The 15026-nt window shown below is 41.0% G+C and overlaps 1 protein-coding gene across 2 annotated transcripts in view; it reads left to right on the plus strand.

The window, feature by feature from the left end:
- LOC111873530 (Hermansky-Pudlak syndrome 3 protein) overlaps nt 1-15026 on the plus strand; it is a 29795-nt gene that overhangs the window by 4186 nt on the left and 10583 nt on the right. Inside the window, exons 2-11 of one of the 2 annotated variants that reach the window (XM_023868309.2) lie at nt 2943-3178; nt 4132-4355; nt 4911-5175; nt 5370-5605; nt 5982-6153; nt 9185-9474; nt 10801-10934; nt 12972-13256; nt 14147-14279; nt 14366-14586. In XM_023868309.2, the coding sequence (XP_023724077.1) occupies nt 2968-3178; nt 4132-4355; nt 4911-5175; nt 5370-5605; nt 5982-6153; nt 9185-9474; nt 10801-10934; nt 12972-13256; nt 14147-14279; nt 14366-14586 (2171 nt within the window). In that variant the 5' untranslated portion in view covers nt 2943-2967. Of the gene's footprint in view, nt 1-2942; nt 3179-4131; nt 4356-4910; nt 5176-5369; nt 5606-5981; nt 6154-9184; nt 9475-10800; nt 10935-12971; nt 13257-14146; nt 14280-14365; nt 14587-15026 lie in introns of those variants that run through there. The other variant, XM_023868312.2, reaches the window with a different exon arrangement.

Genomic DNA, 15026 nt, shown 5'->3' on the forward strand with positions numbered 1-15026 from the left:
TTTTTTTGGAAAGCAGGTATATAAACATCTTAGATACGTATTATGAAAATTGTTGAACATAGTATTAACAATATTATTCTCAAAGATGTTTCCCCAGCATTCCCAACTTAATAACTTTTGAAAATCTTCAATATTATTCTTGTTGATATTTCTTATAAAAGTAGGGCGAGAAACACCATTAGGCACAGTAACATTCCTGAAAGTAACAAGCTGCACATCGTGGTCAGAGAGCCCATTTTTACATGGCCTAATGCTATAGCTATGTCTGTTATCAGTAAATATATTATCTGTTGGCGAGGCTGACATATTAGTAATTCTTGTAGGAAACTTAACAGTATCCTTAAGGTTATAAGTACTTAACAAGGTCTCTAGTTTAGATTTCCTGTTGTTATTTTCTAAGTAGTTGATATTAAAATCTCCACATATTATGAATTCTGAGTTAAATTTATGTAGAGAGTTGAGAATAAAATCCAGTTTGTTTAAAAAGTAGTCAAAATTACCTACTGGGGATCTATGTATACACAGAACAGTTATCCCTACTTTATTGAGTTCTAATTTAATAGCTGCAGTTTCAATATCCTTTTCTTTAGAAAATTTTTGCAAACTGAGAACAGTGAAATTATAATCCTCGTAAACGAATATACAGACACCACCCTTTTTGTGCTTCTTCCTACAGTAACCGGCACCAAATTTGTATGAGTACCATCCATTTCATTACATTTAAATGATGTTCTGATAAACAGATTATGCTAGGTTCATCATTTACTAAAGAAAGCATTAATTCATTTATTTTACCTTTCATACCATTTATATTTTGATGAAATATCTTTAAGTCATCACTCTTCTTAATCTTATTCCTTGNCAATACTTTACAATATAATTTATGGTATATTTTAAGATTTAAATCTTCACAATGCCTGCTTAGCAATAAGAGAACTCTCTTTCTTTTGCATGAAATCCTAATCCCTTGTGTAATCCATTTGTTGTTATAAACATTATGCTTGACTTCTTTTTTTNTTTTTTTGGAAAGCAGGTATATAAACATCTTAGATACGTATTATGAAAATTGTTGAACATAGTATTAACAATATTATTCTCAAAGATGTTTCCCCAGCATTCCCAACTTAATAACTTTTGAAAATCTTCAATATTATTCTTGTTGATATTTCTTATAAAAGTAGGGCGAGAAACACCATTAGGCACAGTAACATTCCTGAAAGTAACAAGCTGCACATCGTGGTCAGAGAGCCCATTTTTACATGGCCTAATGCTATAGCTATGTCTGTTATCAGTAAATATATTATCTGTTGGCGAGGCTGACATATTAGTAATTCTTGTAGGAAACTTAACAGTATCCTTAAGGTTATAAGTACTTAACAAGGTCTCTAGTTTAGATTTCCTGTTGTTATTTTCTAAGTAGTTGATATTAAAATCTCCACATATTATGAATTCTGAGTTAAATTTATGTAGAGAGTTGAGAATAAAATCCAGTTTGTTTAAAAAGTAGTCAAAATTACCTACTGGGGCTCTATGTATACACAGAACAGTTATCCCTACTTTATTGAGTTCTAATTTAATAGCTGCAGTTTCAATATCCTTTTCTTTAGAAAATTTTTGCAAACTGAGAACAGTGAAATTATAATCCTCGTAAACGAATATACAGACACCACCCTTTTTGTGCTTCTTCCTACAGTAACCGGCACCAAATTTGTATGAGTACCATCCATTTCATTACATTTAAATGATGTTCTGATAAACAGATTATGCTAGGTTCATCATTTACTAAAGAAAGCATTAATTCATTTATTTTACCTTTCATACCATTTATATTTTGATGAAATATCTTTAAGTCATCACTCTTCTTAATCTTATTCCTTGAACATTCTGGTCTATTTGAATAAACATCTACCATAAAAAAATCCTTATTCCTTGAGATGGTGTTTTTTTTTTTTTTGTCTACTTGAAGTTCTACGTACATGAGCTCTGTCTACTTTGCCATGCATTTCCTGTTCTGTGCTATGTGATAAGTTTTTTCATGTGTAATTATACTAGTATGATCATTGTTCAGCATTAAGGAATCCTTATCAAGGACATGTTCATGATTTTTAACAATTTTATTATGAATATCAGATTTCTCTTGCTTCCATTGCATTTGTATAGGAGCAGGTGTTTCCTTTTTTAGGCACTGTTTTACTAATCTGGATAATTCTAAAGAAACTAGCTTTTTGCCTTTATTGTTTAAATATTGGCCGTGTGTAATAAAGTGTTCCCTTTGAACTTCCACATTTAAAAGCTTAACGTTTCCATGTAGCTTAATTATAAGGTTGTGTGTTGGCAGTGTGTGACAAATTATGATTTATATGGAAATATGGAATATAATAACGCTGTCGCAGTTTACGTCAGTTATTGATAGGAATATATCGATCATTTTATGTCACGGTGTGTGCTCTTATTTCTTCCAGTACCAAAATATTTTAAATTTATTACAGTTTCAGAAGGTTCATTAGGCGTAATTTATGCTGTAGATTTTTGTTCTGTATACAAATGATAAAACAATCCTTGATGGATGAATTCCTTGAAAAGCATTCACAGACACCAAAGAATAACACAGCCAACAATTGTATTTCATCATTTCTGTTGTATTATGTGTTGTTTCTTGCTGTTGTTCAATTTCATTTAAAGTACACCTAAGCAGAGGCCTTGAGAAATTTTGTGCCATTTGTAGAACCTCGAAAGTTTACTGCCATGTTCACAAGATTTGTAGTTTACAGGACCTACAGGCCTGAAGTGTATCCAGAATGGTACAGAAGCATGCTTATTGCCTTTTGAATTCCACTAATGTATCTCATAAGTGTGCCTGCCACAAGTGGGCCATCTTTGGCCACGCATTGCATTAGTCTCTCAGCTGATATCTGCATGAAGTTTGTGTTGTGCCTTGACAGACACTGCAGTGGGTACGCCGACAGGATGGTGCGTGTGATATCAGTGCACCACTTCGTGAGCCAGGACATCCACACTTGTGAGGACCCTGTTTCTGCAACTACTGCTTCACCTGATTACTTGCTGTTGGCCTTACCCCAGCACCAGGTGGAGATTCGAGATCTGTCAAAGGGAGGGGATGTTACCCTCAGGTTTCCTACAGTTGATCAGGCACGCCAGGTGCTTCACTGTTGCCGTGGTAACAGCTGCTTTTACTCTTATTGATTAACATTGTGGCTTAGACCGTTCATCGTATCTTAAAATTTGTTTGAAATTGGTCGCTACAGCATTTCTTGGGATGTGAAAGTTTGTTCTGCCTGTGGGAGGGCTGTTTTACTGTATTTTGGAGTAAGCAGTGTGGATGCGTTCTAAAATGGTTGTATGATCTGTTTTCATAATATTTTTGCTTATGAAACATGCACTGTATTTACCTAAATCTAAGGAAAGGATTTTCATCCTGTTTCTTTGGTTTAGAGAGGGAGGACCATCTTGAATTCTAGTGTGGTATATATCAGATCTTTCTAAAAATATTACGCTGTAGTGGGTTGATGTTAAGATGCAGTATCTGTGAACATTCCGCTATATTGTGCTGTCAGCATGGCAAGAGGGGTGGGGGGTTATGTGCAGGTTCACTGTGTGGCAACCATTCAATCCATAAAGCAGTTATGCAGTACCACAACAGAATAAAAATGAGGAGTGACGTATACTGTCATGCTTTCTGTACCCTGTTTATATTGTCAGTGGGAGTTTTCATAATGTGATTATCGCTGCAGTTTATTTTAAGAAAGCCCATGAATGTAGCAGGCACTTCTTATGGTTATTTCAATGTAATATTCCATGATTATTCATAATTAAGGATCTGTTTACATTAGAATGTGTTTGTGTTTCACACAGAACTTAGTGACTTCTCATGTTTTTGAGATGGAAAGATTTGTGGTTTCTGAAACACTCTTCTGTTTGCAATACTGGCCAGTGGGCAAAGTTCAGGATCCTAGTAACTGTAAATGTAATATATATGATTGTCTGAGTCCTGTAGGATTTAGGAGTATGTTCACTTGCTGAGGGGTTGGTCACACTGTGTTGGTCTTCCTGAAGCGCAGTTTCATGGAAATGGATGAGGAACATTGACAGAAATGAACGTTCTGTGAACAGGCAATTATGTTGCAACACTGGAGGTGAAGCAGAGTCGTCAAGGAAAGGAGTGTAGTTATGTTCGTGTCTATGCCAACTGGGGTGTCCCAAGTATGGTACAACAGCCAATGAGAGCCAGAATTGCAGGCCGTGTTACCCCAAGCAGTACGCAGTCAGGACCTGCCAGTCTCGAGATGATAGAACTTCCTCTCAAGATGACACCCAATGTTATAGCTTGTTGCCAGGTGAGCGAGAAAGTGACATTGTGTTCCAGTCTGTCTCACTAGGATAATCGTAATTGTATGGAATATCCCTTAAGAAATCATTGCTCTTCAGCAGAATACAGCGATACCTACATGCCAGGTTTGATCAGTAGCCTGAGGAAAACCTTGAATGGAGAGCATCAAGTACTGAGGTCATTGACTTTGGATTACTGAAATTGGTTGTTAATTGAGAGAAAACCTTGAATTGAGGTGCAGTAAATAGGAGTTCACTGAGGCACGTATATAGACCAGGATTCCTTGTTTTGTAGAGCATGTGTGGTATCTTCTTACGCTGTCCATGACATATTAACAAATTGTGAAACCTGTATGATTGTTTTAAAAATTAAAGTCCCAGTCAGTTGTGAATATGCCTTGTACAGTTAAAGTGTGATGGTACACAACAGTCTTAAGATTAAGACTAAGGAAGGAAAAGTGAAGGCTTCTGCGGCCCTGTTCAATAAGTCTTAGACTTCCTTGTGCGAGAGCTCAGTAGCAGTGAGAATTGTGTTCACTGTTTGAAAGTGATGATTGTTACAGACAACAGGCAACTTATTGGTGGCATCCCACAAGACATTGACGCTGTACCATTTTCGTGTCTGCACGCGTGATGTTTCGCGCCTCCAGTTCATAGACTTTGAGGATTCTGGTGTTTATGTGGAGTTGAGCTTCAGCCCGTCCAGTCTGTCTTTAGCTGAGGATATCATTGCTTGCATGGCTGAGGAGTCTGTGCATGTGTTCAGGCTTGGGCCAGGGACAGAGACTGAAGATGGGAGGCAAGGGTCCCAAGATCATCGCAATCATGGTGAGACTCTAGCTCTTTTCTTTCTGTAAACAGTTTGTCACCTTCATGGTTATTGTTGATGTCAGTTTTATCGACGTCATACTTGTTTCAATGATTGAAATTGCAAAACTTTTATTTGAAATACCTTGTTCTGTTGAGTCTAATGTGGAACCAGACATATTGTAAGGTTATAGTTTTATTACTTGGTTCTAAAGATACCAATTCAAATTCTCACGTTGACTGGGATGGGATCCTGAGAGGTGAACTTGATGCACGCTCCAAGTTGCATCAGAATTCATTCCCACTTCGAGTGGATCTTCCTAGCATTGTAGCAGAGAAAGCAGCCAGCTGTCCCAGTAGCCCATCTGGAGTTGTACATCGACAGTCGCCATTCCAGGCAGCTGCATTGAACATGACAGCCATGGTCCATTGTGCTTCACCAAGTGCCACAGTGAGTGCAAATTCTGGGCCAAGCATTTCTTTGTAGAATGGAAATGAGGAACGACTATTGTATCTCATTCCACAAATCATAAATACAAGTGCTCATATATTTCGTAAATCTCAGAGATACTTTGTCATAAAAATTTGGATGGAATGGGGGCTTCAGAGCCTGGTAATGAACTTTTGGTTCTTTAAAAGTCAAATTTCTTGACTACCTGAACAACTGTTAGATTCTCAAGAAACACTTTGCTTGCATGGAGTTAGTCTCAAGAGGGCAGGTGGTTGGTTCACTTCATGTTTTTGGAATTAAATTTTATGCATTTTTGTTGTATCCCATGTGTGTGCTCCGTACCTTGCGGTTGTAATTGTATTTTGTTGTGTTGCAGCCTTGGGCTGCGAGGAGTGAAGTTCTGCACCTGCTGCAGCTTCAGATGTCTGTGCCACAAGCAAGCAGTGGCACCACCAGGCAGATGTGCTCTGGCTCTGATGAGTTCCGTTGCCTCATTTTGAAGCCTTTGTATATGAAGACAGAGGAAACACAACCTTGTGATAGAAAAGGTGTCATTTCATTCTTTTGACCCCGTTTCATACTTCTTGATTAATAATCTATATCTATAGAAGTAAAGTAAAGTAAAGTAAAGCTAGCCCTGTAACAGGCGGTGAAGGCCCATAGGGTTGTGAGACGTCGAGGGTCCCACATTATCTAGACAGTGGGCTCAAAGATGGCAGTAAGGTTGTCAGCCTTACATGCCAGCTGTGTTTTACTCCCCAGGAAAATTTTTTAAATAATTCCTGGTACTCATTTCTGTTAGAGGCTGAGTCGACCCCAGGGCCGTAGTGCGGCCAGAAGGATTAGGTCAGTTGAATAGTAAATCCAGTGACCTCATCGGAACTTGAACTCGCGACCTACTGGTTTGTAGCATAGTGCCTCAACCCACTACGCTACCACATGCCCCCAATCTAGCCGGAACATGTAGCCAAGCTAATTTTAGCCTTGACTGTTGTATTGTTGTGTTGCGACGGACTCTAATAAAGAATTGTATACAGTAACACAACAGGATGCACGAAATGAAAATTATCACTCGTATCTTTTAGCTGCTGCTGTGTGCCAAGGAGATGTTTGACCCAAGAAAACTGAGGTGCTAAGGTAGCTGGCGGAACTTACCCAATGTAGAGCTTTACAGTTTATTTTTTCCCGATACTGATAGAGTGAGTCCAGAGTGAGGAGTGTCTGGGAGATGAACTGATAAGTGCATACGAGATTTTGGTTAGAGAATTTCAAGAGAAGAGACCACATATATAGGTGAGGAGGGAAAATAATTTTAAAATGTGTTATGGAGGGATGAAGTATGAGACCAGACTGGATTGAGATGGCTTAGGATAGGGTCTGATGATCAGATTCCAAAAGCTGTGCTATCTGAAATGAGTTCAGTTTTTTGTCGTCTCAGATACCAGCATGAATCTTTGAACTGTCCCATTTGTTAAGACTCCTTTTGATGGATCAGTCCCTATCCAAGAATATTTGTTGTGTGTCTGAGTAAATGAATAAACCTTAAACTTGCAATTTACTAGCTGAGCAATAATTAGCTTCTCCAGAATGGTTCTGCTTCATGAATTTAAAAGTCTCGTTCCATGAGTGCCCCTAATAATAAATTTTGTATGATTACATTTGAAAATGCCATGAAACAAACAGCAAGTTGAGACAGCAGTGCATTAGGAAGAGCATACAGCTCTACATGGTCACAACATCAGAGTCAGTGAGTTTATAATTATACAGTTTAGTGGTGGATCAGACTCTATGCTGTCATAACCCAGTGGATCCATTTGTGTGCATAGAGTCCAGATGACTTTTGGGGCCACCCAGCCTTCTATCCGGTGGCTGGGGGGGGGTACATAACACTAATTCTTAGCCCCCCTTTAGTGCCAAAGCTAAGGAAGAGTGGAACCAATTTTAGGATCCTGCAGAAAGTAGCACCAGTGTTCAACTCTTCCTTAGAAGTTCACACAGCGGCCATTTATTTGTTACTGGTTGTGAGTGGAGTGACCTCTCTCTTGTATCAGTTTTATGAGAATCTTTTGAAGTGTTATTAATGTTGGACAGATACACAGACATGGTGATACCATAATCATTCCTTATAACTAATCAGTGTAAGTTAGAATGGTGGATCTATACATCCACTGTGCCATACTCCTACATGGCATAGTGCTTAATTAGTTAGGCACAGACGGAAATAGCTTTTTGACTTCATGTAGGTTGGAGTGGTAGATGAGAGGTTGAACCCTTTTGAGCATGAAATTTGTTAACATTGTGTAGGGAAACAGTCACTGTTTACTGTGAGAACCACACAGAACACACAGATACACTGCGCTGGCTGAATATATAGCAATTCAGTCCGTACCTCACAGGAAACTCATTACGTCTCCGCTACAAAGCCCAACCAGTTAATGCTGTTTAGGGAAACAGTCACTGTTTTCTGTGAGAACCATACAGAACACACAGATACACTGCGCTGGCTGAATATATAGCAATTCAGTCCGTACCTCACAGGAAACTCATTACGTCTCCGCTACAAAGCCCAACCAGTTAATGCTGTTTAGGGAAACAGTCACTGTTTTCTGTGAGAACCATACAGAACACACAGATACACTGCGCGGGCAGAATATATAGCAATTCAGTCCGTACCTCACAGGAAACTCATTACGTCTCCGCTACAAAGCCCAACCAGTTAATGCTGTTTAGGGAAACAGTCACTGTTTTCTGTGAGAACCATACAGAACACACAGATACACTGCGCGGGCAGAATATATAGCAATTCAGTCCGTACCTCACAGGAAACTCATTACGTCTCCGCTACAAAGCCCAACCAGTTAATGCTGTTTAGGGAAACAGTCACTGTTTTCTGTGAGAACCATACAGAACACACAGATACACTGCGCGGGCAGAATATATAGCAATTCAGTCCGTACCTCACAGGAAACTCATTACGTCTCCGCTACAAAGCCCAACCAGTTAATGCTGTTTAGGGAAACAGTCACTGTTTTCTGTGAGAACCATACAGAACACACAGATACACTGCGCGGGCAGAATATATAGCAATTCAGTCCGTACCTCACAGGAAACTCATTACGTCTCCGCTACAAAGCCCAACCAGTTAATGCTGTTTAGGGAAACAGTCACTGTTTTCTGTGAGAACCATACAGAACACACAGATACACTGCGCGGGCAGAATATATAGCAATTCAGTCCGTACCTCACAGGAAACTCATTACGTCTCCGCTACAGAGCCCAACCAGTTAATGCTGTTTAGGGAAACAGTCGCTGTTTACTGTGAGAACCATACAGAACACACAGATACACTGCACTGGCTGAATATATAGCAATTCAGTCTGTACCTCACAGGAAACATATTACGTCTCTGCTACAAAGCCCAACCGGTTAATGCTGTTTAGGGAAACAGTGACTGTCTATTGTGAGAATCATACAGAACACACAGATACACTGTGTGGGCAGAATGCAGAATTTCTTAATGTTAAGGGAAGTGATGGTGCAAGCTGTAACCAGGGTGTGGTTCCTCTTGTGTGCCAACAGGGGATGCTGTGCACTCAAAGCATTATGGAGACATGGTGAGCATCATCTGTCTAGTTGTGACCCAGCAGGAGGGCTACTTGTATCAGTTCATGATGCAGAACTTGCAAGAGCCTTCCGCTGCACAGCAGGCGGCTTGTGTGACTGTATATCCATTTACTGCACCAGTGATAGCAGTTGTTGTGGAAAGGTTCGTCCTGCATGCCCTTACAGAAACTGGCCTGGAAACCTACACCCTTAGGACTGGCCATCGGTTTGTAGCAGCTCTGGGTCCAGCCAACAACTTGACCAGTGTAAGCGCTGTGCAGTTCAGTGTATGCATGTGAATCATTTATTTACAATTCAAGATTGAGGGGGGCTACACAAAATATTGATTCTGATTTCATGGTTTCTTCTGTCACCACCCTCATCACCTTTGTGTGTGTCTGCCAGCAGAATTTATTTGTTTTCAATGGGACAGTGCTGCAAGTCATATTTAGGTAACTGATGGTGATCTGATTTGCAATGAGTTTGAATGCAAGCACCACAATAATGAGGCAGATATATTGAAGTCTGAGATGCTGAGTTTGTCACATCAGTGGAAAACTGAGATTGGTGTGTTCTGGGATGTGACACTGTTTAGTTGGTAGATGGGTTGTAACACTACAGAGAAACACGTTTTCTCCGCCTTCAGGATGGAAACCATTCCTCTGCCCTCAAAATAGAGGTGATAGTTCCTACTTATCTGCTACTACGGCATGGCATCACATACCAGAAGACTCTATAATCTTGATATTTAATGCTGTTTGTAAAACACGTGACAAATTTTTCTTTCCTGCCATGTGTGTTCTTACCTCATGGCTTCATCACATACTGGCGGTGTGTGCTGTGTGTAATTCTGTCCCCACTTTCACTTGTCCTGCATATACAGTAGACAGTGGAACTCTGAGAGCTTGATGAAAATGATAATATTGGTCTACAAATTGGCATCTCCCCTTTACGTTTCTATACGAAAATGCCCCTCTTTAAGGTTTTTTGTGTGGAACAAGTAGATTGGTACACTAAACCGAGGAAAGTCATACAGCAGGTCCATTTAGCTCTCTGACTGTTGCTTGGGGTTGTTGAAATTGAATATTTAAATGAATGAAAACTTGAAATCAGAAAGAAAAAACTAAATTGGGTGGTTCCACTATGTATCTGTGTGCTGTATGCTTCGCCCATCATGTAGGGGCTCTGGGCTGGATGGGTCGTGCAAGGTTAGTGCTCTGTGAACAGACCAAATTCTGAAGTTCTGAACAGTTCTGCCCTTTGGGATATAATGCTGTATAGTCCACTGAAAGTCAACCAGCATTTTGGAGGAACATGTATCTTCCTTCCATCTTCAGGGTGGAAAAGCTCTGTTTGTTTCCTGCTTGATGCTGGTGTCTTTCTTGGCATATTCTTTGACCCTGAAAATGGAGGTGACATGTTCCTCCAGAATATTGGTGTACTTTCAGTGGACTTATATCCCAGAAGACAGAACACTTCATAACCACTGCTGTGAGAACCTCAAATCCTAAGAAGCTCCTTTCTGGAAGTTTCTGTTTTAATGGTCACTGTCAGATACTAAACTTGACTCTTGACACATTGTCTTTCCATAGGCATGCCCTCCTGTGGATGATCCCGTGTGCCTGGTCGGCTTGCGCCCGTTCCTGGGAGTGGAACATTTGCTAATGACTGACTTTCACCTGGTGTTACTCGCCTGTTCTGAAGGGTCCAGCTCGTCTAGCCAAGAGTAGGTATATCATTTGAAGCACATTTTGTGTGAATCTCAGTTTGAAGCTGAGAAGAGAGGAAGTAAATGCTGTTGTGTCCTGAGGGACGAGTCAAGGTGTTGTGAAGGAGAATTATAATTGGCACAATTTGGAATTTTGATGTCTGTTTACAGCCAGTTGTTATGATTCAAAAGTACTGCATTTATTTCTGACTTCAGAAGCTGGTGACACTGCGAGGTGAACATACAATGTAACATGGATGCATAAAATCACTCAATGCAGTAGTGTCCATAGAAACTTTCTGGATCTATATCATTACCTGCAGCTCAGACACCCATAAGTTTAAGGGGCACGTTCACAGAAATGTGTTGCTGAGGCAGTGGCAGTGATGAAGCTGTTGACTGCATGAAAATACCAGCGGAATTTGAGAATGTTGAGAAGAAAAATCTGTAAGATTGTTCTCCAGTAGAAATGCCACATAAAATACACTTTATAATTATTAATTTAATTTGTCATAGTTGCTTAATTTCTTTGTCATGGCTGTAACCAGCAACCATCTTCAGGTTGCCAGCTGGTAGCATTCATGTCCAGCCAGCAGCAGTGTTTGAGCTCAGAACTTGTCGCTTGTGGGACAGCTCCCGGCCAGCTTATCACAATGACAGGGTGCCACCCACATTGCTTTAATGCATTCTGACATGTAGAAGTGTTTGTGCTGCCTTTTTTTTTCTCTTCTTCTTATTATTATTCTTGCTAGTGGGGTGGGACTAAGTCCCTTGTACTGCGGCCACTTCTGGCCTATTGTACCAGCCTCAGATGATGAAGTATTTGGAGAAATCCTGCCCCAGCGCCACTTTGTCCACCACAAATCACACTTGAGCAGACCCAGGATCGAACGCGGGCCGCCGCTTGAGCTATGGCACGGCCCTTTGTGCTGCTTACTCCCCCCACCAAATGTAGCCATGCAAATACTTGTGTCTTCCCATGGAAAAAGTCATGGACAGTTTTCTTTTTGCTGATCTTTAAGCCTGTAGTAGTATTTAATGTAAGTGGATGTTAATTTGCTTATCTGATGGGGAGAGGATGGCAGTGTGTGTTAAACATCAGTGTTTTCAGGCCGAAGCAGGCTGGCAGTGTACATTCATGGGTGTTGCAGAAGCTTTGGCTTGCAGGATGGCTGTTAATTCATTTCAGTTAAGCAGGAAGAAAGACACTTGTACACTAGTCACATGACTGCAACATCTACATGTGTCTGCACTGTCATCACTGACTGTAACCTCCAGCAAGAAGAATTCATCTACATTGCAACCCCTAATTAATATTCCTTGCTTTAAGGTTCTTGCATTTAACATTGAATTTAGCAGCCTCCGTAGTCTAGGGGTAACGTTCCCACCTCATGACTCAAGGTACGCGGAACTTTTAAGGGTGGAAAAATTCAGGGAACAAGTCCTCCGGAAGGGACTTTAAGCCATGTATCCTGTGTCGGCATGTAAAAGATCCTCATGTCTCTAGGAGACCTCTGAGCAAAATTAGGCATATTATCCCACCCAAGTAGTTTCCAATTTCTCCGGTAGATGGGGAAGTATCGGGGACCACTGCCAGAGAGGGCCGACCTCGCTGGCAGAATGGGGCTGATAGCGAGCACCAGTACTGGAAGGGCATGGCGACTGATAGACTAATTGAAGGTGGACGCACAATAGATTAACAACTAGTCGCAGTGCATGGGGAAACCCACCCCTTCCAAAATAATAATAATAATAATAATAATAATAACAATATTGTCTCTTGACAATGTCAAGTCAATAATGTCAATGTTAAACTTCATTCAAAATTTTGTTCTGTTTAGTGTTTAGATCCAGAGCAGAACGTACCAGACTGTCTGGTGTCTCATCCAGGAAGATATCAGTCATAAGATTCATTATAATTTGTTTACTAAGGAAAGTTGTTACAGAGGAAAAGTGATGATTTGTGACATAGGATTACATTTGATATAAAAAGGGAAAGCCACGAGAAACCACTTCAGTTGGTTTGTAATGTGCAAATGTGTGACGCTCTTGCAGCTCGCACTGTGGCGGAGGATGGACATTGTACTCACTCACTGTACCATCTCCTGCTGCACTGTACAGTGACATGCTCAGTGTTGGTTCAGCACATCGCTGGTCAAGTCCTGCAACATACCGCCATCTTCTTTGCGAAGGACATGTCATCCTGCGCATGGCCCTCAACACTGCCACCTGGCAGCCAGGCTCATCTGAAGCATTAACCAGCTCTGATGAGAAGCTCACCAGTGAGATCAAGGACTTGTACCGGGATTCCTGTGCGCTGCTGGCAGACTACTACATAATGTGAGTACATGAATGGGCTGTGCTGGGCCGTATGGATTCGAGATATGGTCCAATGATGTGCTGTTGTATAGCTCTCCATGTGCCATGAAAGATAAGGAATTTCTTGAGTAGCTGCTAATGAAATTAGCTATTTCTTTAAATAATATTGTAAATAAAGGTCATGTCCCTTTCATTAATTAAGCACCACACCTTGAAAGAATAAGGGGAGTTGTGGTATAGCTCCACCATTCTTGACCTTGGCACTGAATGAAGCTGAGTGGTCACCTCCCCCACCTAGGAAAGAGCCTGTGGTATCCATCCAATGGATAGGAGGCTAGTTGAGCCCCAGAGGTATGGAGAGGAGAAAAATCTCTTGGTCCTGCTAGGTATCAAACCCCAGCCATCCAGCCCGTTGCTGTACTGACTGAGCTATCCCAGCTTCTGCTATTGTAAGTACAAGAGTTAAAATATGTTTCCCACCCCCACCTTCACCACCCCACTCATCTTTGTATGATGTCACTGCACAATTGTACCTTGACCTGTGACCAGCAGACTTATAATCCCATTGTGTTACAATTGTACTTTGACTTTGACTTCCTCCAGACTTATGGTGAGTAACAGCAGTTCGTATTAGCAATTGGAACCATGGTACACTGTCAGACCTCTGCTCATCTTTACAGCAGTTTGTACTGGTTAACTCGTATAAGTGTAGGCCTTTTTGGAATTACTAGGATAATGTTGGTATTAGTGGACTTGCTGTTTACAGGATTTATTTTATTACTTTTGGCATGAGAAATATGTTGTAGTTGCTGTGTTATTTGAAGACATCAATGTGTGAAGTTATATAATTATGAAAATTGTAATTGATCAAGTAAGTGTGAGTAACTGGGATGAACATTGCTGTCCTGCAGGAGCGATGAGGAGGCAGACTGGGAGTTGACTGCTCCGTACTACACGATGGCAGGTCTGGCACCAGTGGAAGTTGTGAACAGAGTGAAGGAGATGGCAGTCCCACCTGACGTAGCAGCCAGGGGGAAGCATAGGGTATGTGCTGATGGCCAGGCCCACTGGTGCTGCTTGTACATTCCTAATTATGTTACCCAGAGAAACAGTCTTCTGTTTGTTTGCAGGGACTTATGTCATACCTGAACACAAGCTTACTGCAGCAGAACCATGCCCCAGGCAATGTGGCGTTCGGCCCAGCTGTTCACAGCTTTGCTCACACCCTGCTGGATCTCTTTGAGGAGCATGACCCTGGGCAGGTGTCCACACTTGTTCTGCATTCTGCCCTGCTTCGAGAGTGTGCCACCGACAGAGTGCTCGCCATCATGAAGAAGCAACTTAGCACCAGGTATGCATGTCTCATACAGATGCATAACGAGTATACCAAGGCCATCTCACTTGGGCTGGTACACTCTTCTCTGTATTCCTCTGTACGAGGGTGTACCCAAAAGAAACCGAACTTATTTTTTTTAAACTTATTTATTCAAATTTTAAGCACAAACCTTCAATCCCCTTCAAAGTACTCTCCACTTACACTAATACACTTGTCTAGTCTTTTATTCCATTTTTCAAAACATTGTCTAAATTCATCTTTTGAGATGCTTGACAGCGTCTCTGTCGTTTTTTCCTTTCATGTCTCTTTTCATTCGAGGAAACAAAAAAAAAAGTCGCACGGGCCAAGGTCGGGTGAGTATGGAGGGTGAGGAACAGGGGTCATACCATTTTTGGTCAAGAATTGTACAGACGGCTGTGTGAGCAGGGGCGTTGTCATGATGGAAAAACACGTCA

This window comes from Cryptotermes secundus, unplaced genomic scaffold (genome assembly GCF_002891405.2).
Source record: "Cryptotermes secundus unplaced genomic scaffold, Csec_1.0 scaffold395, whole genome shotgun sequence".
Lineage (NCBI taxonomy): Eukaryota > Metazoa > Arthropoda > Insecta > Blattodea > Kalotermitidae > Cryptotermes > Cryptotermes secundus.